General features: G+C 35.2%; 1 protein-coding gene across 20 annotated transcripts in view; it reads left to right on the forward strand.

Moving 5' to 3' along the window:
* Nucleotides 1–25,097, forward strand: part of MCTP1 (multiple C2 and transmembrane domain containing 1) — a 242,401-nt gene that overhangs the window by 96,289 nt on the left and 121,015 nt on the right. For 12 of the 20 annotated variants that reach the window (XM_085528959.1, XM_085528962.1, XM_085528964.1 and 9 more), the window contains exons 6-8: nt 5,181–5,219; nt 18,783–18,953; nt 22,178–22,308. In XM_085528959.1, coding sequence (XP_085385085.1) covers nt 5,181–5,219; nt 18,783–18,953; nt 22,178–22,308 — 341 coding nt within the window. The remainder of the gene's footprint in view (nt 1–5,180; nt 5,220–18,782; nt 18,954–22,177; nt 22,309–25,097) is intronic. The other 8 variants (XM_085528961.1, XM_085528963.1, XM_085528966.1 and 5 more) reach the window with 1 other exon arrangement.

Consider the following 25,097-nt stretch of genomic DNA (forward strand, 5'->3'; position numbering starts at 1 on the left):
CAAGTGACTTTAGCATTATTGTGCCATAATCCTAGATTGTGCAGTGCAGAATGAAATATGGTTCTGTGTGAGAAACCATTAAGGGAACAGAGGTTTATTTCCATTTTTCACTATATTGATAGGAAAGGTTACTGTGCCTTTTAACATTAGGAAAATAATTGTATATTATACAAAGGGAACTCAAGAAAATCACAGTTGAAAAAGTGAAATTAAGTCACTCTAAACAGAAGGGCCAATTTTTATTTATTTATTTATTTGTTTTAACTACTAGAAATCACTCCTTCCAGATCTGAATTTCAGAGTAGTCTTGTTGAAGCTGTAATAAAATTAGAGAATTTGTGTCACATTGAAGGGAAGACAACCTATAAAATTAATACTGAATTGATGTATATGAATGTATTAGGCATTTAATGATTTGAGGCACAATTATCTTTTACTTGGTTGCCACATGTACTCATTTATTAGATTTTAGTTACTGTCTAGGGAGTAGACAAATTACAAAGTATATTACTCAAACTGTCACCCTTGATTGTTTTCAAAATGTCTTCTAACAATTAGGAGAATTTTTATTGAATTATTTGTTGTTGAAACCAACAAATTATCAAATGTTATTCTAGAGGATAAAGGCAAATTCTTGTCCGTTAAGGAAATAGGCACTGTGCAATTAAAGTATCTCAGTCTATCTGACCTTCTGTTTGATTACTTCTTCCCTTCTGTTTATCTCCACATAGGTAATAATTCAAATAGTGCCTGTTGAATTATGTAAAGTTAAAAAAAAAAAAAAAAAGTGATGAACTTTATATCACCTTTAATGACTGCTGCATAGAAAGCATGTCTTCATAACACATATTTTTTTCTAAGTCATTACTGATTTTCTTAAATTGTACTGATTTTATGTCTCTATATAACCTGTTTTGCAGACGTATATTTTCATCTGGATAAATTTTGTTCACTTGTTGACAAGCGGTTTAATATTATGTAAATGGTATACAATAGTTGATTCATGCAGCTGAAGAATTCAGAGATTAACAACTAGTAGTTAAATTTCATATACTTTATGTTTCATGTACTTAAAATACAGATATTTCTTATGACTGTTGAGGGAGAGAGAGGAAGAAGAGATACTACAAAACGTGCGTTTACTTTTCCTTATAGCTATAGCATAAAATTAGCATTGTGTCAGATCCTGTATTTTGACAGCTCTGTAATCGTAACAGTCGTAATCCATTCCTCAGCCATTTGAACAAAACTTGCTGTTTTGATGCTTGGTAGTTGTTAATACGGATTAGATTTTCCAAAAAGATAGTTCATCTACCTGAAATGGAGTAGCTGGGAGTGTTTTGGAGGTCAGGTATACAGGTGTAGATAAAGGATGAGTCTACAGGCAATATTTGTAGCTAGGTACAAATTTTACCTAGATAGACAAAATTCTTTCTAGCATAGCATTTTATCAGCATACCACAGTTGTGTTATATGCACAGGTTATAAGATCTATCCTGTCATGCTGAATAGGATATATTTACACTTTTAGCTCCTGCACTGGTTGATAAGATATTCCAGTTGGAGATTCAGTGGACTGGTTGTAGAAAATTCGTAGTCTTATTGTGTTTTGCTTCCTGACTGTGTGAGAGAGATATTATGACTAGTGATTTTAAAAAGAAGCAGTTACTGTTGAAGAATTGTAGTTGATTTTGGTTTTGGATGGACCTATCTTTTGTGAAGACTTGAGATGTATAAATAGATGTGAAAAAAATTTTGTCCACACATGAAAATTCTTGTCCTTCTTTTGGAAAGAAATTCTGATAAATTCAAATTTTAAGTGTGCAGATTATTATTCTTTACAGTGTACAATTAAAAGGTCCCGTTTCTTAAGACAAAGTGAAACTACATCTTTATATGCAGATAAAAAATAAGAATACTGACATTTCCATTTGTGCATTTTGACTACATAAAATTATATTATGAATTACAAGAGCTGATGATTTATCACTGACTCATGAGAAACAAAGCTTAAGTAGTTGATAGTTTGTGTGCTACCAGGAGAAGAATATTAGACACTGTTTCAATTTCAAGGTGTTTCTGTATGGTTTTTTTTTGATAAATAAGAATATATTGTTTGATTTTAATAGTATATTTTTTTCTCAGGAAAAGAATGCAGAACTAGGCTGCAATTATCTATATTTATAGAATGATGAATAAATGAGCATTTCTAACAATCTTGAATGGATCATTGTCTTTTGTGACCTGCTGCTTTTTCTGACAGCAAAAAAAATGTTAACTTCTTAAATAATAATCTAACCATTCAATTTACATTAATACAGTCTAATCTTTTAAGTACTGTTGAAATGAAAAGTTGGGTTTGTTCTAATTTATGAGGATTCTTAAATTGTAAATAAAAAATGATGAATGAATCATTTATCTACATTTGAGAAATAAGAACGTGTTTAGTATTTGTGAAAAGTGATTATTTTCTTTTTCTTTTTTTTTCTGATAAAGCAACTGAGCTGATGTATCTGTATGTCCGATAATTCACTTGCATTTCCTTTGTGTTAGGTCTATATAGTTGTTTCAGTTGTTTTGCTTTGATAGAACAGGTAGTTGAGTTATCTAGTATAAGCAAAGAAGACAGTCTAAAAGTACTTGAAAAATATGCGTATATAAAAGCAAGATCAAACTTGAGCTCTTTACTGAAAAACAAACAAACAACAAAAATAATGTGTAAAAATGTTTATGAAGTAGACAACACTAGTTTGTCCTTAATTTCTCATTTTAAAGAATGTTAATTTAAAAAGTTGGTAATGATTTACATTTTTTCTTAGACATATTCAGATGAAGCTTATTTTGTTTCTGTAATTTCAGCAATACTCTTTTAATACTTATCTTTGAATACATGTACTTCATGCATGCCTGTGCATCGTTCATAGTTGTATGCATGCCAATTGAAAATATGTATGGTGTATGCAGATTCCATGCTCAGTGTTGTAACCACTGGTGCCATATAGTGCATGTGAGTGTTTCTGGCTCTTTTGCTAGCAGAGCTGAGCCCGCAGATTTCATCACTACAGATCTTGCACAGTGTCTATGGATTGGTTGGAACTGCATGTCTCCTGTTTGCTCTTGAGAACAATCCTTTCTACCCTATGTTTTAAAGTCAGCTCTTGGCTATAGAGAATTGAAAGTTGATAGCTGATCATGTCAGTGGCTTTGAGGCAGTAGGTCTTGGGCACTGCTATTGTAGAGCTACCAACGGCTTGAGTAGCATAGAAAATTGAAAGAAGGAAACATGTGTTTCTAGGATCTGAGATTAAAATGGCAGCATTATTTTCTCTTAGATAATTAGTCCCTAAATACTTTCCGCTTTTTTCTTTTTTTATTTTTTCTTTTCTTCTTCTTCTTCTTCTTCTTCTTCTTCTTTTTTTTTTTTAATCAATAAAAACATTGACAACATTCATATGCTGTCCATTTGCTTGCTGTCTTAAATTATATAGTGCAAGCTCTTACGTCACCTTTGTCAAAGGTGTGATGCTGTCACAGAAAAAAAAGAATGACAGAAGCAAACTGAGGCATGGAATATTTTCATATGAAATACTTCTGTGTAGTCCATCCATCACAATCTGCCCTATGTGATTTATTTGCTTTCTTAGCTTCTAAGAGTGGTTACAGCTTGTCTTGATACTGCTGGTTACGGTGTCAGTGCACTCAACAAGTAGTCATGTTTCTGTAGATACTACAGGAACTTAGAAGCTTGAAGCTAAAATAGTGTTAAGTATATGGCTGGTTGAGATGATTCAGCCAGATTGTCTTCCCTACTCCCATCCTGGTTTCAAAGCTAAGCTTGTGTTCTACATGCAAATGTTCAGGTTGAGGCAGTGGTATTGCCTATATCTATGAAGTGCCAGGGTTTTGAGCAGCTTGGTTCCCACATGCCTCTTAACTCTGTCCATAAAAATGGGCCAAGTGGCTTTCTGCAGCTTATTTAAAGTTCAAATATCTATGCATATTTACCAGAACTAGTGTCACTAACATAATGGCAGAGCTGTTAAACTTTGTCTGTCCATAGCAACTTAAACACCAGCCAGGTGTTCTCCTCCAATCAAGCTGCACATATTTAAACAAAATTATGGATGTTTTAAAAGTAAGAAGATCACAGTTTTGTTCTTTTCCACTACGCAATACTTTTACCAAGCAGAATGTTAGCTTTTCAAAATTTATTTCTGTCTGAAAAAGATGTATTTTTGCAGTAGTTTATATATATGTATATATATATGTACATACAAATATACACTGTACTGAAGAAAGCTTCAAAAAAATTAATGGCCTTTGAATTATTCCTGCACAGTGAAAGCAGAGGATGAGAAATGTTAAATTGCACAGATTAATTTCCCAGTATTTCCATAGAACTGCTTTAAGCAACAGTTATGCTCACAGGTAAATTGTCCACATCTATCCTGAGCGATTTTATTTATGAGTTAAAAATATCTGTCTCTGGGTGCTGCCTCCCAGCACGTTAAGGCATTATCTCTAGCAAACCAAAGTTTCACAGATTATTTACGTAGTTTTTTTGTTGTCATTGTTTGGTGTTTTTTTTCAGTCAAAGTCTGAATTTTATTTCTACCCCATATATTTTATTTTAGCTCATGCATGTAATTATCAAACTACTATTATCAAGCTGTTTTTTACTGCCATGAAATTGAGTAGCAATAGTAATCTTAAAGATTTTGTAATATTTGTACATTGCCCAAGGATCCTTCTGTAGGGTTTGTCCTTCTCCAACGACAGCTCTCAGCTAGAGTGTTCTAAAGAATTGGAATATAATAATATTTAAAAAAAAAAAACAATTGCAGGATAAGTCAAAATTGATGTCAGTGTAAATAGTGGCAGGGTTTTTTTTTGTTTTGTTTTGTTTTTTCCTTTGCTTATCTATTTTTTTTAAATCATTTTTTCATATAATGCATTGTCTGTAATGAGAATTTCAAAGCACCCAGAGAAGTATGCCTGGGTGTGAGCAATGTTGCTAGTTGTCTCGATTTATTTCAGTCTTGTATAGTTGTTGCTGCAGTCTACATGTTGCTGCTTCAGTGATAGTGGTCATTATATGTGGATTGTCCTATTGGAGACAGCTGGCCTCCTTTTCTGCATTTCAGAGAAAAGGTGATTAAAATGCTTTATTTTATTTTCAGACAATGCTAATGAGGAAGAGTTGGAAAAGATCAAGTAAGGTAATTTTAGCATGTGGTCTTCTGGCATTTCTTGTAGAAAAACTTTAATGTTTTACCAAACCTGCTTCTGGGACTGAAATCTTGTGGCACAAGATTTATTGTCTTTCCAATTGTGTTTTAATGAAACTGTTCACATTTTGTCAAACCCAAATCATGAGACACCCAAGCTTTTAATGTAATTACACCATTCAGGTTTGTTGTAGCGTTTCAGCCTATCTTGATGTTACCTAATAATGTCAGGTAATAATTGCTAAAGGTGTTCTAACTCTTTTTTTGACAGTTTTAAGATCTCATGTGTAATCAATTACTGTATCGCTTGCTGATGTTAAAAAACAATTCATGCCAAAGGGTAGCTTTCATTTTCCTATTACTTACTACTGTTACTGTCTAGAATTCTTGTATGAAAGATTTCAGTGATGCTTCTCAGAGACAGACTTTCCTGATCACAGGCTTCAAGGGAATAGTGAGATTTTCCAAGAGCAGGGAAGTCAGTGTCTACTTTATACAGCTCTGTATGCAGACTTTTCTACTCCTAGGAGTCATTTTTATGAGGAAAAAGTAGGCTGTATGATGTATTCACCAATTAACCCAACTTATCCTGGGATCTCAACTCTCCAGGGGAGAGAGACACAAACATGGATGCCATCATGTCTTCTCAATTTATTGCTGCGTCACACACCTTACATACCATCCTAAATCCCTTGCAGATGCATACATTTGCTACGCAAAACCCGATGCATGTGAGAGAACCTATACACACACCTACCTAAACCCCCCGTCCACTAACTCTTAACCTACAGGCCTAACTCAGCTATTCTAGAACACTCCATCTACTCAGAACTACTGTATGCACTCATAAATCCTTGCAAAGACAACTTAGCATCCCAACAGCTGTGTATGTTCTTTTTCACCTGGGGAAGGCTGGAACATAAACATATATGTAAAATAGTAGACTACAATAAATTCTTGCCTTTTTCCTGTCTGTTTCCAAAAAGGTAATGAGAATGTGTATTATTCCACATCAGTTTTCTGGCCACCTTTACTTAATGCTGCTATGCTGCTTTTGAGTTTTAAGCTTTCTTACTGTTTTTATAATTAAAGATTGTTTTTAAATATCTGAGAGCAATAAGGTCCCCCCTCAGACTATTTTTCCACAGACTAAACAGCCCCAGTTCCTTTAGTCACTTCTCACAGGTCACATTCTTCAACACCATCTCAAGCCTTGTCGCCCTTCTTTGAACATGCTTCAGCACCTCAATGTCTTTTTTGTACTGAGGTGCCCAACACTGAACACAGTACTTGAGGTGAGGCCTCACCAATGCCAAATAAAGGGACAGGATGTCTTCCCTAGTCCTGCTCACCACACCATCCCTAATACAAGCCAGGATGCCATTGGCCTTCTTGGGCACCTGGGCACACTGCTGGCTCAAATTCAGCTGAATGTCCATCGGTACACTGAGGTCACTTTCCATCAGGCAGCTTTCTAGCCACTCCTCCCGAAGCCTGAAGGATGCTTGGGAATGTTGTGAATGTAACACAGTATTACATAGTATGCACTGTTATTCTCATGATTTATAAGCAGAAGTCTCTCAGTTAAGCTACAGAACTGTGTTATAAAATGCATTGTTATCTAATTGCAGTTGGGTTTGTTTTTGTCTGCTCATATCTCCTGTGGGACTGTTAGAAAATTTGACATCCTTGACCTCTTGTAAAATTGAACAAAAAAACTCAAACTACATTAGTTGCTAACAAATCTCTCCAGAAATGGTTTTATCTAGGGTATGTGTTGGCCAATACTGAGACACCATAAGCAGACTTAGGAAAAATTTTGAGAAATAGAATAATCAAATGAAACAGTATCGCAGAATGAGTTTGGTTGGAAGGGACTTTGAAGCCCACACAGCCCCAGCCCTGCCCCCCCCCACCCCCAGGGGGCTGCCCCCCTCCAGCTCAGGATACCCAGGGCCCCATCCAACCTGGCTTTGGGTGCCTCCAGGGATGGGGCACCACAGCTTTTCTGGGCAGCTGTGCCAATGTTAGTGCTTAATACTTCTAGATAAAAAGGAAAATGCCCCATTTGAGATCATTCTTCAGGAAATATTAATCTGTCACTAATGAGAGCTGCAAAAAAATAGCATTAAAATTTTTAGAGTAAAAAATTTGAAGCTTTTCTTTTATTTCTGAAGTCTTCACAGTGACACTTCTTCAAAATTAGTCTGATTTTATAAATTATGACTGAATGTATTAATTTCCTCATTGATGTGCCTGAAATGTAAGTTTTTTGCAGCATCCATAGATTGAAGTTAAGATGTAACTAATGCAGTTTTGTATGGCATTATTGTGTTCATGAGCAACATGATCTTCATGTAGTTCCATGTATTCTGAGTAATATCTGAAAAAGAATAACTAATCTCATGTGTGAAACAGTATTGCAGTATTCATGTCCTTGCACAGAATTACTTTGGCCAAATTCTGAATCTCTTCTTCAGTTACTGCTTTCTCTATACTAGCAAAAGATGAATTTAGGGTCTCATGAAATATGCAGGTAAAATGCATCTGTCTATTTTATCCATTTCCTAGGTAAACTACAGTTTTCAACCAGAGTAGTGTTATAAACATTTGTTAGTAGTGTCACTGAAAATTTATTTTTGTGTTTCTGGTTGTGAGGTATTTTAGTTATTGATGTTGTTTTTTTAGAACTTTTCCCTGTCATGTTTGCTTTTTTATGGCAGACATACTCAATCCAAACTCATGAGAGCTAGAGGAAATACTCATCCTTCACAGAATCTTGCAAAAGTGAAATTCAAACAGTTTTTAAATCAGAGCATTTGCATCCAGTGGAAAGTAAAATTTCCTGTCATCAGCAAAGAGATACTCACAAGGGGCTGTTTTAAAAACCAAGTAGACAAACCATCTTTTAGCTGGGAAGTTACAATTTGCACTGTGATTTCAGTTGGTTGTTTTACTTCATCCACAACATGATGTTGCTGTTGAGCAAACAGTTGCTCAGGAGTTGCAGATTCATAGGTATGGCTTCTGCTGACTGGTATGGGAGAGCAACTACCTTCATTTCTGCAAGGTTCAAAGTAATTACCACTAATTCTATGCCAAGATTCATTACACTTCAAGTAAAGGTGCAGATGGATTATTTAGTGTTCCATGCATTTTCCTGTGATGCAGGTGTTTGCCCCATAAGCACAGTTCTCCCATGCCTCCATTCCTGTGTTTTAGTGTTCCATTTTTTAGATATTCTATGCATTAGAAGACAAAGTATTTGTAGGGTCTGAATATTTTGAATAATTGATTTCAAATAAATAGAGGATATAATCTTTAGTTTCCACTAGCTCCTTCAAAAGACAAAAACTGAAAAGCCTTGACCTGTGTGTTTGGGCTTTCCTCTCTGTGTGTCGAATCTGACCTTCCGTGACCTTCTTGGCACTCAGTGTTCGCCACATAGTTTTCCCTTTGGGCAGCTTTTCCTTTTTATGTTAATTCTTCTGGTAAAGATACAGACTTGTCTGTTTATTTCTGGACCTCCTGGGTTTTTGTGGTTTGTCCTCAGAAATTTATTTAAGTAAAGCTCTTTGCCACATAGTATTACATGGTTCTTCACAGGTTTCTCCCACCGATTCAGTACTCACGTTGTTTTTTTTCTATCTTTTATGTAATTTCTGGCAATTTACTGCTTTTGCTGGTTGCACTTGTTCTTTGGGTTAAGGGAAACAAATCTTCTCACTTGCTTTCTAAACTTTCAGAATGCTAGAAGGATTTAGTAAAACATTATTGTTATGATCTAGGTGTAATAGGAGCACAGAAAACACCAGACTGGTGGGAGACATTATTCATTACTAACAGTGAATGCATTCTCTGGCAATGAGATGAACGGTGTTAACTGCTGATATTTTCATTACAGAATCCTTGAGGTGGAATTTATCCATGTGACAAGCATAAAAAGATTACTATTTTTAATGTGAGTCAGTACAGATAAATTGAGAGGAGCTGTTTTCCCCCTTGTGCTCTGGTTATTAAGTGCTAGAAAAAATAAGTTCTGGCTTGTCGTGTGCTAATTCTCCACAACAGATGTACATGTTGCTCCTTTCTCCTCATCATTTTATACTGTGCTGTGCTGTGCTGTCAATATATATATACATATATATATATGGTGTTTTTTTTTTTTCTTTACCTTTATTAAGCCAAAAGCTAATGACTGGGAAAAGAGGAGCCTCCTTAAATGTGCTGTTTTCTCGTGTAAAAAAACTATTTTTTTTATTTAGAAAGTAGTTCTCCTAACTCATTCTTCTCTTACTTTCTGATGATAAAACATCAGTACTTTTGTGTTTGCAACCACTTTTTTTTTTAAAAAGATAAATGTTGCTGTTTCATGCAGCGTGGTGTTCATTGAAATCAAAAGCACAAACTTGGAGGCATTTAAGAAAAAAGTGGGGGAGTTTGTTGCAGATGGTCAACTATTCTTTGTCTTCTGCTACTACGTAATGACTTTTCATGATTTTCTCTCCCTCAAGAAGAGTTAATGTTACCTTTTTTTTTTTTTAAACACACTGTATTATTTTATTACTGTAGAGTAATATAGCTTGCATTTGACAAGTAATTGTTTCCACAGACTTAAGCAGAAACCTTTATTTGTGACACTTTTTCAAAGAACAATTCAGTTCATTTTCAATAAGCAGATTTTTTTCTGAAGTATCTGAAGTTGCTGGTAAATATTTTATGAAAATTCCCCCTACTCTCCCTTACTGTTGCAGTACAGTTTGCTGTAAGATAAGATTAATACAGAAAAGGGCAGGGGATGTTGCAGGATGTATTTACCAGTACCTAAATAAAATGCATATAGAGTTTTGATTACAAATTATATCCTCACTGTGGTGGTCATTGTGAGGGATGGAGGCAACAAAACATCAAAGAATGAACTTAAGAAGATAACAGAGCTTTCTCTAGAAGGTGAGGGCAGCAGCTGGGCAGGCACTGGTGAACAGACCAAACCTCGCTTTTTCATGCCTTGGATTATTAAAAATCAGCAGCATGGTTGTGAAAGACAGAAAATTGGAGTAACAGCCTGAAAAGTTGTCTTCCAAACCTATTGTGGGAACAGTGACAGCAAAACTCTGTTGACAGGTGTTTGTTTAATCTGTCCTTAAAAATTAGCAATGATGGATATTATAACACCTCCCCAGAGAGTCAGTTCCAGCTCTTACCTATCATTTCCGGTAGAATACTGTCTTTTCCCTGGAGTCTGGCAGTATCCACTGAGCTGCAAATTAATCTCATCTCCTCCCTTAACACAAATGGATATGTTCTATCGTAGTGATTTGGGCACAATTTACATACACATTCTAGAGTATGTTTTAAAAAAAAAAAAAAAAAAAAAAAAAAGATATATTTGGGAAACAAAACCAAAAAAACTTATATATTTAATTTGGAAGAAAATTTGATTATAGATCTTAAGAGTAAGCAAGGAAGCAAGCCAGTGCTTTCTGCAAGTTTTACTGTAGATAGAAAATAGGTCAGAATGGATAGTGATATGCAAAATTAGCAAGTCTGCTGTATGTTGACCAGCACCAAATCTTGACACTGTGCATTGCTCAGCTATAGCCATAATACAGCTGGGTCATCGGACTGCTTTAGCAACAAACAGAAAACACCACCATATAGGTACTGTGAAGAAGCTGAAAACCATCCCAGCCAGACCCAATGCAAAGTCATGAAGTTTTTGGGTCAGATTGTTATATTAACAGTTGTTGCAGGATGTTCTCTCACTGACAGTGGCAGAGCATGTAGGAACACCTCTGCAGAAGGCTGAAGGACCAGAACCCTGCTATCAGTTGCAGGTCAGGTTCTTTAAAAATGTTAATCTGTGGTGAGCTCTTTCAGTGTAAATTAGAATAAATTAGAATAAATTGTGGTTAATTAAAATAAAAGGTCTATTCTTCCTAGAAATAAAGATGAATTAGTCTGGGTTGCAACAGGTTGTGTATAAATTAAGAGTAAAAAAATATTTTTTTCATAACAAAGTCATAACTAAGAGGCTGTATTTTCTTTAATTAAGTTGATTTAAATAATATTTTTACTTCCTGAAGCAAGTAGATTAAAGTAGTTTACACTTTGCTTTTAGTTTACTGTTTTTGTTATGTGACAAGATTCCCTTTACATGTACTTTTAAAGGGAAGATTACAACTCATAAATATTTAAAACAAAAAATAAACTGCAAAAGTGTGATATACTTTCAGCTCTTAATTGGTGGTAGGTTTTTTTATTTTAGTTCAGATGCTTCCCTGAAAACCTGTATGTTGAGTTGCACTAACTAACATGCCAAAAGTGATGACCTTATTTCCTAATGTTTTCATTCCTAAATAAAGATGTTTGCTTTATGTGATTACTGATTTGCCTTCTAACATGAAAAAGTCTGCGAAGCACTTCTGCTATTTTAAAATTGAAATAAAGATGTTTCCACTGGAATGAGAGATGCCTCTTGAGTAGAGACTGGAAATAGCAAATTGTAATTTAAGGATAACAAAGAAAATCAGAAACATAGAGTTGCATGACATTCATTAACTGAAGGATTTTGGAGACATTTAGAATCTTTGAACCAAAACCAAGTAAAATTTTGGAATAGAAGGTGGCATTGTTATAATTATTATTATTTTAGAAAAATAAATTAAGAAAATACTAGCTTTTATAAGTCATGGGTTTCTAAATGTCAGTTTATCAGCTGTAAATAGCGTGTGAAGGAAAGCTACTAAATAATGGAATAGGAGTAAAAAAAACGTCAGAATAGATACACCTATCTGTTAGACATCTGGTTATAAAAATTATGCAAATATTTGGTGAAGCTTATATTTGCATTAACAGTATGTAATGTAGAAGCTATTATAGTTATCAATCAAAACAGCAAAGAAGAATTTCACTGAGTGGAGTTTCTGGGTTCAGGCTCTGACTTCCAAAAGCACAGGCAGCTTCTGTCAAGTCTTATGGCCGTTGCCCTTCTTTATGTCACATTCAGTTCAATATTAGGATGGTGGGAAATAGCATGATCATCAAGAAACCAGCTTTGCAACCACAGTTTCCAAGAGGAATTGGTGGGAGGATGACAAGGGTGAAGGTTAGAATTAAACTGACACAGATTCTCCAGCAATTCTTGACAGTATACCTTTATCTTGTTTAAATATTCCGGTCTTTTCACAGAAAATATAAGGCTTACAGACTGCTTTTACTCCACTGAATAGCCTTCATTATATTACATATGATCTGGTTCCAGCAAGTACATTTGGCTTTCCTTGCAGTTGAGTAGAATGCAAGGTGGTTGTGCGCTGCACACCACAAAAATGAAGGAAATGCTGCAGAAGTATTAGCTTTTACTGCAAATATTGCTTTGTCACCACAGGATCAATACAATAGTGACAACATTAGACTGTTAGAGTGAACGTCCTAGACCAGATTTACAGGACAGACCTATTAAGAATACACAGGAGATAGGGCAGTGTAAATGTCTTAGGTTCTGAATAAGTTAGATTAGCTTCACCTGGAATGGGAATGTCCTGAGTATGTAAGTTATTGTTAGTAGAAGGTTTAGATGAATGTTCTTCCCTATCATGGAAACCAACAGAAGTAATCCATTTATAAAATTACTGCTTACCATAAGCAGTAATTAAATGCAGTTGTCACAATCCAATTGAAGGCCTTTTTAGAAGCTCATCTGCTACTGATGTCCTTTGAAAGTGTTATACTTTCTATTGGGAGAGAATTCTGACTTTTTCTTTGAATTTGCAGCAGTTAGTGACATTGGTGTTTTTGTTTCACTGCCCTGCATTTCTATGTTTGCTCTTTTTCACAATGGAGAGAAGTATAATTCTATCATTTCTATGTTCTTTCTTGGTTGTATTTAATTTAAAGGCTTCTACCCAAAGTAATTCTTTGGATAGAGATGCTGTTGTGGGAACATAGTTGCATTGTATGTTTATTTTTTAAGACCTTTTATCTTCAAAATAAGTTTCTATTAGGCATCTAATTCTGCCGGCAACAGTGTCTAGATGCAGTCATTACCAATAGCTTACCTCATGTCCTGACTGGTGAACTACTCTTATGTTCTGCATTTCTAGACTGAGAGGAAAAGTGTGTCCTAGCAGTATATGTAACAAGATTTAGTAAAAGCAATCTGTTCACATGGGCACAAGCACATGTAACAGAGAGGCAGTGCCTTGGATAGCATGAAGGTTGGACAGGTCAGGCTTGGGAAGGACAGATGGTGAGAATTCTCCAACTAACTATGGGCCAGAGTTTCAAAGATAACTTGAGTATCCAAAAGTACTTGCAGAGTTTTCAGAAGTATTCTCTAAGGCTTCTCTTCGGTTGAAGAAAGTAATAATAAATTTGCATTGATAAATACATTCTTCCAGAACAAGCTCTTGAAGACTTGGCCGACAAGAGCCTGGTCCATAGATTAAATTACAGTTTTGCCCTGAATGGGCAAGAGCCTAAGTCAAAGGTGAAGCTTGCCTTCATGTCAATAAGATGTGTTTACATGGCATCCCAAGAAGAGTTTGGGAATGCATAAAAGAGAACACAAAGCTGGGAACAACACCTGCATTCTTGCTAAGCCTAATTGGTTTGCTGTGCATACACAGTAATATATGCCCACATGCAGGGGCATATATTAAACCACGTAATACCATCTTTCAGCTCGTTGTACTGTATCTGACATACTGTTCTATTTTGGTATCAGCAGATTTTCTGCTGTTCGCATGCCCTTCTGACTATCCCAGATACAGAAAAAATAGATGGAACACAAATTTAAACTAATTTTATCAGATCAAAAAATGATATTTTTGCATTCTAATTATAGAACAAGTATGAAGAAGCATTATGTCAGTGTATGAGTTCGAAAATATGTGACTTTACCTCTTGTAGGCAGGTTTAAGTATCTTTTGACACAAAAGACTCCCTTTCAAAAGTCCAAATCTGGATATTCTTTGGGGAGAAAGAAGGTAAAGCTTCACAGTCCACATTTTTAAAATCCCATGTTAATTATAGTTACCTGTGACCTGAGATCTTGATTTTCCTTCTTTCAGAACTGTGATATTATGTAGACATTATCTCCAGTTTCTCCAGATAGAAGTATTATGAAATATACCTGCATACCTATCATACCTATTCCCAGAGTAATTAAAAACTATGAAAAAAAACCGCAAAAGTTTTCCCATGTTTCTATTGGTTTGTGGTGAAGAGTGAAGACAAGATGCAGTATTCGTTACTTAAAGGGAAATAAGGTAGCTAAGAGCAAGTCTTAAGATATCATTTTGTAGGAAAAATCATGTTGATGTCTTTTATATATATATATGTATATGTATACATACCATGGTTTTACTTCTGGTCTCACAGCCTGCTGTGAGCTGGATTACAGAAGATTTCTCAGATACCTAAGCAAGAATCTAGAAATGATGCATCTCCCTCACTCTGTGAAATGAACTCGATAAATATGAAATGTCTTACTTTAATTTTTTGTTTTCTAAATTTTAACTTTTGACAAATTTGACTTGGAATCTAAATATTCTTGTTTACTGTTTTAAATTTCCTGTGTAGAAATCAGAAATAATATCTATATCTGTAGTATCTGAGGGCAAGGATGAGTTTGCCAGGAATAAGAGTGGTTAATTTGTTCAGATGCTGTTCCATCTCCCAGAAAAATAAAAATAGATAAATGAATACATAAAAATATACCAAAGCAGTTATTCTTGCTGTAAACGACCACACAGCCTGTACCTTTGTCACAGAGTTATCTAGATCAATCTATGTCCATGACAGGCGGTCAGTAGGCCTGTGGGCCCCCCAGCCCCCAACAGATAGGAAAGGAAAAAGGGAAAGGGGTAGGGAGATGGGAGCTGAGCTCAAGGAAACAAAAAGAGAAGCGGCAATGATCTAAGAAGGAAAACTTGTTTTACTAACTATGATACTGGAATACAAGATAACACAATGTAATACCAATGTAATCAAGGCTAATAAGTCAAGTAAAATAAGAGAGAGAGTTTTCTGAAGACCAAGATGCCTACTTTGAAATGGAAGGTGCCACAGCTTGGAAGCACACCCACACCTGCTGCCAGGCAGTGAGAGAGAGCCAGTGCCACTTCTGTGACATATTTCCCTCTCCAACTGTGAGTTCCTCCAGGGCATGTAGTTCTTCTCTGTGCTCCACATGATGTTATGATGTGGAATACCAATAGCAAAAGTTACAAAACCATGACAACCTTTCATGTCCAGGAAACCTCAATAGCTTTAGCTTCATTTAATGGTAGCCCTGCAGTTTTAGTATGTCTTCATTTTGCAGTTTGCTTTTTTAATGTACCTGTGTGTGACTGATAAAGCAAGGAGGAGAAGAGAACTGTTGTCCAAATTCCCTGCTTCAAGAAGAAGCAGCAAGCATGTATCAGTTTATTTTTAGCAGTCAGTTTCCTTTATTCCTAAAGGCTGAAATTTGAACAGCAACTCTGCTATCAGTCAACGTGCTGCTGGTCTCTGGTGGTCTCTTTGCATGTCATAAGCAGCGTGATTGGTGCCGAACTGAAAGGGCTTTCTGAAGCAAAACATTAAAATTTGTTCTCAAGATTTCTGCCTGATTTTTGTGAACTCTGTCATGAGGTCTGACCCCTCTGTCATTACATGCTTTCTGATGGATCTTCTAGATCTTGCCTTTCCACCTCATATGAAAATTACATTGGTTGGTTATACTCTGTACTGGTCATTGAAAAAAAACAATAAACAGCAATAATATATTTTCATATGGTGTCAGCCGCTCAAATGCAACTAATATTGAATACTGTTGAAAATATGGAATTTGTATCAAATGTGCCCTCTAGACGATTCACTGCCTTATTTGTCAGTGAGGTAAAAACTTCACTAATAATAATTGTGCTTAGGTTTTACTTTAAAAAGAATTCCACAGCTGTAAATGCAATTAAATGCCTATTTTCCATGATGGTATTCTGGAAACAGTTGGACCCACATTCAACATTTAAAGAAACTAACTAGACTCTTAAAGAAACTAACTAGAAACTAATTCTTTGCCGAAAAGTTTCAACCAAGCCACTGCTTCTGTCCCAGTATGAAATGTTTTTCTAAGTGTACTTATTTCATATTTTTTATTCTTCAACCTGTATCTCTGTCTTAGTTTCAACTGGGAAAGATTTTTCTTTTTTCTTCTTTTAACTTCAAAGCATCTGGTATGATGCTCTGTTTTGGTTCTAGGAGAAAAACAATCTTGATAACCTCCAATGCTTATAACTTGCTACTAAGCAGAGCTGTACAGAGCCAAGGCCATTAACAGCAAAGGTCCAAGGAGCTTGGAACAGAATTAGGACAGCTTCCTCAAAGTGGCCAAATAGATATTCTATACTACACCAGGCAGAAGGAGTTCTGAAGAGGGTGGGAGATCATCTTACACACTTCCCCGCTCAGGGGCTAGCTGGGCGTCAGAGGGATTCCTTGTTCATCAATTGTTTAATACATTTATATATATATGTCTTTCTCATAATTGTTATCCTTCTGTTCTCTATCTTAGTAAATAGTTTTATCTCAACATGCAGGTTCTACCTTTTTTTTTTTTTTATTTTTTTTCCAGTTCTCTCCCCAATCTCAATGGGAAGTGGGGGAGTCAGCAAATAACTCTGCAGTGCTTGTGCTACCTTCCAGGTTAACACACCAAGTCTCTAGTCACCATACAATAAGGGTGGAGTTATAACTGCAATTCAGTCTTCCTTTGGCTTCAACCCCTCTAAGAAATTGGAACAATGAGAAAAAATCTACCTTTCTTTACATCAAAAATGTTTTGAAACATTGGCTTTGTACTGCTGTATAAAGAATATTTTTGCTAAAATACAATTCATTGAGTTTAATAGTTTTACCATGTTTTCACACTGTAAGTCCGTCTTTTCTGGTTACTGAGTTTCCCTCATGGTGCCCAAAGTTTTGATGGATTTCTGCTTTCTGTTGTCACTCTGCTCTTTTATCTAACAGGTTAAGTCAAATGTTACTCCACAGATGCACTCCCTGGTTCTGTGTTTGCCTTCAGAAAAAAGATAATTTTGTGAGAAGTCTCTCTGCAGTCATATTGTTAACTTCAGGAAGGTAGATTCCTAGTAAACATAGTGAAATATTTTGGCAGGAGTTATACTGTTTGTAAGAGTAGCTATTAAGAAATACAAATGCCTGTCAATATGTTCTGTGAAATACTGCTAAAAGCATGTTATTAAGGTTTGCTCCAGCCCCAGTAAACCCAGCCCTTGTTTTTGACTCTTATCTCTGGAGTGTTTTGAGAGCAGGTTATAATCCATAGATTATATTCCAGTCTACCTTTTATTTTCTTTCGATAGCTGATATATATATATATATATATATATATTAAAAATAAATTAAAAAGAAAGAAAAAGTGAAATTCTTTCCCTGGGCATGTGCATAACTGCAACCATTCACTTCTGTTTACTGTGAAAGACTCATCCCAGATTGGCACTGTAAACCCTTAATAGAGATAATGGGGATTTACAAGTGATGAAACTAACAATGCAGGAGTTTTATTACATAGTCAGTTCCTGAGTATGTAAAGCCTCTGCTCTGACTGCAGTAAGTAATAAAGAAAATACAGCCTTGATATACTTACAGATGAGTATCCAGATGAACATGAGTCTCTTTGATTCCTAGAAGGAATTATTTCTGGTTGAAATATTGTATAACTATCTAGTGTTCTAACTTTAGGTAATTTTAAATGAGTACAATTACAGAATGAAAGATGTTCTCCCATGCACCCCAAAGCACATTTTATGTACCTGAGGAAGCAGAGGAGATTTGTCTGTTCCCCCCAGTCAGCCTTCTCCCACAGTAGAGTTTGTCAGTGAGTGCTGTGGCTGTTCAGTTCATGTATGTCCATGTGGATTTTTTTTGGCCAGAAAAGCTCAGTTCACAAGTGCACGTTTCCAATCAGAGGTTCAGCAATGTCTTGTAATGAAAGTCTTGAACTACTGTGTCGATAATGGATTCAGTTTTCCATACTGTTTCTGAGGCTACCAGATCATTTTAGAGACCACAGATAGTTGCCAGGTACAGGATTTTATTGTTTCATTTTTCCTTGATCCATGTTTCTCATGGTAAGTTTGTATTTTAATGTTTCATTTTCTCGCTGTTCTTTATGTGCATTTCAGTGTTTGTTCAAGTTCATTTAATCATATGCAACTAATATAAGAGGCTGTGTAATGTTGTTGTTAGTTCTGTTGGCAGGGGGAGAAGTGAAACAGGGAAAACCAAAATTGCTTTTTCAAAAATTCCCTTAAGTAGTGTTAGTGTGTATCATTCTGCAAAAGCAGCATATGCCATTACGTGTGCATCTGTTACCATTTACTCTCAGAGTAATTCTTCATAATGCGGTTTACTTGTGTACTGACAAACAACTTAAAAATGGCTCAAGATGGCTGTTATAAATTCATGATAGTGTGAAGATTAACATTAAAATGCAGAGAAAATTTCTGGATTTGTCTTAACTAAATTTATGTTTTTATTTCCCTGAAGTTTCAGACCCAGAGTTTACGTCTCTCAGACCTGCACAGAAAATCTCAGCTATGGAGAGGAATAGTCAGCATTACCTTGATAGAAGGCCGTGAACTTAAGGCAATGGATGCAAATGGACTAAGTGATCCTTACGTGAAGTTCCGGCTGGGGCATCAGAAGTACAAGAGCAAGGTAATTTTAGCTGTTACCTAAATTGCACAATAGACTGTGTTTGAAATTTTCTGTTTCTGCCTGGATGGGGTTTTTTTTTGCTTGTTTGCTTGTTTGATTTATTGGTTTTGATTATTTTTTTTTTCCCCCCATGATTATGTAGATTGTGTCTGGGGATTCATTGACAGCAAAAAAGACTGCTAAAAAAGAAAGTGAGTAAGGAGGTGTATTTATAATATACAAGAAGTAACTGTATTTTTCAGAAAGACTGGAAAGACAGGAAAAGACAGGCTTTTCCTGCTATTGGCCATTTGTTGCAGGGGACAATTGTAGAATGATTGTGGAAAGGAGATACCACCTTTGAGATTTTCTATAGTGATGCAAGTAGCCTTGGATCCTTTGCACAGACTTATGATTAGAATGTCATATTTGTATCTTCATTTTCTTCATTGTGTCCTTGCAAAAAGTTTCATTAATTTTTTTATATATGTATGTATTTAACAAACATGGAGGATAGATAATGGAGGAAATGATTGAAGAGAGCTCCTTGGCTTTCCTGTTTTTATTTTTTATTCTCCTATTTCCTACTGGTACCACTGATGATGCATTTTCCTCTCTCTATGCCCATGGTAGCCCTTGTAGTTTTGAGAGCTAGAAGTAAGCCAAAGTAAGGAGGACACAAGTGTTTAGGTGTCATTTTTGCAGATCTCTGAGCCAGCCACGGGGCTTTATAATCTAAGTTAGTCTTATGGATAAATAGTAGATTCCCACAAGCTTCTCATAAATTGTGAGTTCTTCTCAAAATCATAATCTCAGAATTTGCCATGGCAAACATAAAAAGATGCTGCTTCCTCTATAGACAGGAAGAGTGAAGATAGGAGTACCTTAATTTTTTACATTACCACCAGAAGATAATTGAGGTTCCGCTGAAACCTCATGCCTTCTGTGCCATACATCCCATCTCTCTGTCTGTAGTGGTGGTTTGTTTTTATAATTCCCATCTTATCTTGAACAGGAAAATTGGTACTTTGAACATTTTGTCAGGAATCACATAGGGGTTTTAAGTAGGTGTGAAATGCTTTTATTTATTTTATTTTATTTTATTTTATTTTATTTTATTTTATTTTATTTTATTTTATTTTATTTTATTTTATTTTATTATTTTATTTATTTTATTTTATTTTGTTTTCCGCTCTTTAACTACTGTGTTTGATTAAGCTTTTGAAAATGTATCTTGGTATTTCTAAAATTGCAGGGAAGACAATTCTGTCAGGAGTCCTAATTTAGATCACAGTCTGTCTCCTGCATTTGAACTGCTTACTGAGGAAGTCAGGTCCAGTTTTGTTTCTATATATGTATTTATTATTTTCAGTTTTGCCTGAGATATTAGAGAGAGCTTCACTTTCATTATTTGGTTTCCGAAAATGAGAAAAAGTAAATAAATCTGTTTTCTACCAAGCATTTACATTATTTATTTTCAGTAACACATTTTGAGGCAAACAGAGAGATATTTTTCAGAGGTTTAATTCTGAATGATCATTGTTCGTAATCATTTTGCCTAATGGGCACAAAATGACAAGCATATTTAGAAATTTATATCAAAGTTTATGTCAGAAATCGTAATGTTTCAACAGCACCAATAGAAAACACATGGTCTAAATGGCATATCTTCACCCTCAATATCCTGTAGATACTATTTAACACTATCTTCAATTTATTTATTTTATGAGAAACAATTCACATGTTTTCTTCTGTAAAAAAAGTAAGCCTGATAGGAAATGTAAATTCATTGCATTAAACTTGCTTGCTAGTTGTTTTCATACACATGTTCAATATATGGGCATGTATTTGTTCCTTTGATCAACTTTCAGTATCTTTGTTGCATTATGATGGGTGGAGTGACTGTTCTTTACCATTTTTTTGTGTGGTATGAATTGGACCTGCATAGGTCTTATGCGATCAATATTATACAGATGCATATATACACACATATATTAGCATTTGACCATTTCACCCTTTTTTAAATTCTTGGTGATAAGCAATTTATGGTGCATAGTACTGAGATTACACCTCTAAAATGGCATCAGGACCCTTCTGTAGCAGGGAGTTCCTATCAAATGCCTGAGAAGGCAGTTAGCTGGAATTCTGTGCTTTTGTTTCCTCTTACCCACTCCAGAGTACATCTCTACCAACTTTTTCACCTCAGTTGTCACTCAGTTTTTTGATGTTATTAAGTTTGAAAAAAAAGGAAAAAAAGAGCGTTTTGTTTTGTTTTGTTTTGTTTTGTTTTGTTTTGTTTTGTTTTGTTTTGTGTATTATTAATCTCACATACCTTCTCATGTACAAAACCAAACTAGGAAATCAAGTCTCATGCTTTTAGGAATTTAACACTTCAATAGCACCACTATCTCTTAATCATTGTTAATGTTGGTATTTTTTCAAGGCAGTGGTTCTCATCAACATAGAGAAGAGTGGTATCTTCATAAGCAAGGTACTAGGCAGCTTCAACTTTTGCTTAGGATGAGTGTGGCAACAGCTTTTGCATTTTGGTTATGAAAACTGCAAGCTTTCTGTCCTGCAGAGCATCTTTACAAGTACATAGGCTGAAGTCTGTTGAAGTACAATTTTTGTAAGTAGTTGGCCTTAAAACGATTCAGAATACTACTTTTATATGAGATGCTTAGGAAGAGGAGTAACCTGTGGAATTCTGCGTGTCTTTTCCTCCAATTCTTGTTTTTTAAAATGAAAGTGAAAGAATATTCTTTCATAGCGTGTAGGCCATGGTTTCATTTTTCTCCAAGTGCTTCTGAAGCTAGGGAAGGAGGAGGTCATCAAGTTGTTTCTGTTTAAGTCTTTTCAGTCACCATCTACTTGTCATTTCAGGTGCTTTGTTTTCCTTTAGGCTGAGGCACTTTGTAGCTAACTGTCACTCAATATAGGGCATGATTATTCTGCAGAAAAATGGTTCCATTCCCAGGGTAAGCCCTTTGTTCTGGATGCTTTTGAAGGTGACAGGCTGTAAGATTTTGGAGGTTGCTGATGTGTCACATAAGTATGAGAGAGCTGGCCAATAGTCTTTTTTAATTACTGCTTTTAAAATTCTCCCTCCTTAAGATTATTGTGCTGCAAAAAAAAAAAAAAACCAACCTTCCTGGACAGACTCAAATATCAAATATAAAATCTAAAGTTTAAAAAACAGTGTGCCTACACAATGTAGTATGACTTTCTTTTTGTGCTCTTTTCAGATTATGCCAAAAACTTTGAATCCTCAGTGGAGGGAGCAGTTTGACTTTCATCTCTATGAAGAACGAGGTGGAATTATTGATATTACCGTGTGGGACAAAGATGCTGGCAAAAAGGATGATTTTATTGGCAGGTTTGTGCAATTACAGCCTTCTAGTTCTCTGGGGGCGAGAACAGATGATTAAAATGAGCCTTGGCGAGGAAACTGTTTCTTATGACCATTTGTTCTTGCCTTTTTATTTTATTTTATTTTATTTTTAAGGTGACAGAGGGTTTTTTACGAGGTATAAGTACAGTTTGCTGGGTTGATTTTATTCTTCAATTTGATGGTGTAAAATAATTTGTATTGACCAGTAGGTGGCAGCTTTTACCAATTGATAGGAATAGGTTTTCCAAAATCCCATGGTTAGAACTCTAATCAAGATTCAGGAGGTTCCATATTGCAAAATATGGCTAGAAGGAGAAATAATTCTCACAACATGTGATACACACATAAGATCAAAATGTTGATCTTATTGTTTTAATCTACTTTGTGAATTAAATTAGAGCTCTCTTGGGCTACATGCAATTAAAGAAATCTGTGTGATACTGCTTTTTTTTATGGTGTTAGAAAATATAATATATATTATATATATAGTATATATAATATATATGTGGCATTAGCTGTTATCTAATAAGGGGGGAAAAAACGTCTTATAGATGCTGGGCAGTCAGTGCAACTTGGAAAGCTCAGTTAAGTATTTACATCATAATGTAGTAGATATCCTCACTTTCTCAATAAAAGTAACCATCAGACTTCTGTACTTTGATTGTTAGAACACTGGTTATAGGTGCTTTCATTGGGACACTGATATTACTAACTAGTAGGATTGCTTTTAGCGGCTTTTATAATGTGGAATGGAAATCCAACAGATGTGTTTATTCTTCTACAAGCCTTTTCCTTCTTTTGCTTCTATTTGGGTTAATGGCTTTCTTTAGATCAGTCAGATAATACTGTGTGTTTAATTGTTGGAAGTCAGAAAAGACGTAAGCCAAACATACTTAAGGCAAACAACCTAAATATTGGGAAAAAACACTTGCCAACAGTATACATCGTAGTATTTTATTTTATACCATAAAGCCCTACAGATTATATGTTTATATTTGAAGTTTGTGTATATTTGAAAGTTTCTTTGTACTTCAGTCAGCAAATACGGTTACAGTGGCTATTTTTCAGAAGTAATGTAATCAATGAGGTGTATTTCAATATGTTGTAGATCTTGGGAAATCATTTCTGTTTTCTGCTTAGCTTTAACTTTGTTTTCCAAAACATGGTGAGTTTTGGAGTTCTGTTATATGACTTCAGAGTACCTTCATCAAAGTAATACTTACATTATTATTATTACTGTAATTAAAATAATGACTTCGAAGTCTTTTGAAGAGATTGTCATAAAATAAACACATTTTTTTTTGTTCCAGGACCCATATAAGAATTCAGTGGAGAAATTAGAGAAGTACAATGTGTAACTTAAAGCACATGGTTATTTAGATAGCTCTTCAGAATCCTGAAAAACTTGAAGTATCTTAACTTCGAGTGTATTTCTTTTTATTAACTGGAGACAACCCAGTAGTAAGAATCAAGTAATTTCTACATTTCATTAAAGCACATGAAGTGTGATAGTATGGGAAATCTTCACTCGATGAAAAATGCTCAGAGCCTTTCGCTTTTCTTAAGTTTTTTAAATCTTGTTTTGTTATTTTTTGTTTGCCTGGATATGTACTTTTTGTATAGCATAAATACTAAAAAACTCCTTTCTCTGATAAAGCTCATCTTCAGTGTTTCTGCAGTACTGAATTGACGTTAACAAAATCCATGGTATTTCTACCAAAATCTCTCTGCTCTTTATTTATTTATTTGTTTATTTTGACATTTCTGGCTACCAGTGTGCTTATAATCCTTCTTCACTTTGTCCTTTCAGACACTTCTCTCATTTCACCTTCAGGTGGTTGCATATCTCTGGATAATGTTACCTGCAAACACATTACTTTCCATGAAGATTTCCATGAAAAATTTAGTCATTTGTCAAAATCAATCTGAACACAAAGATAGGTCTTAATACTCACTCTCCCTAACACTCTTTTCCAGTCACTGTGCATGAAAATCACTGACACTTGACAGCTGTACTTTGCAGGGACCTCTCTATCCCATTTTCTCAATTTGAGGCTGTTTCTGAAGGCTGTATATACTTTGGTGAGGACTTGTTCTGTGCATATACTATGATAAATACGTACTGATTTTATAAAGTGCATAGTAAACTTCTGTGGTTTTTTTCAAGGCACATAAATTAAACTAAATGTTTTGACTCAGTGTCCAGGAATGGTGAGCATGTAGAAAGGAAATAAAAGTCTTCCTGGTGGTGTTCTAGTGTAAGCTCAGCGATGGAAAATAATCTTTTTTATCTTGTTATGATCTTCCTACCTTCTTGAATAAAGTTCAAGTAGTAGCTACTGTGTTACATAGAAATAATTTTATTAAATTAAATGAGAGTAAAAACTATTTTGTCTTGAGAAATTTCCATCTGATCAAACTATGGTTAGGGAGAAGGTGTAGTTGTTGAAAGAGATCTTAGGTACTGAAAGAAACAACAAAACAGAGTGCTGAGAAAACACTGTGAAAAAGGTTGTTTAGGAGCAGTTCAGGAAGGTCATTGGAATTTCCTGTGCAAAATCTATTGGTGAGCTGCTTTGCTAAGGAGTGTCCCAAAAGCTAGTTAAGTTTCCAGAATAAACTGATTACGAGGATGGAAAACAGGAGTGTTCCTGTTCCCTCAGCATCTTGATTTGTCATGGCTGCACTCTCATGTCCCCCATCCAAGCTTGTGCTCTGCTGGCTCATGGGCCACCAGAGATGCTGAACTCTGTTGTACTCCAGGGCTGTTGTAA

The sequence above is a fragment of the Coturnix japonica genome, chromosome Z (assembly GCF_054131305.1).
Source record: "Coturnix japonica strain WE chromosome Z, WE-NBRP24, whole genome shotgun sequence".
Lineage (NCBI taxonomy): Eukaryota > Metazoa > Chordata > Aves > Galliformes > Phasianidae > Coturnix > Coturnix japonica.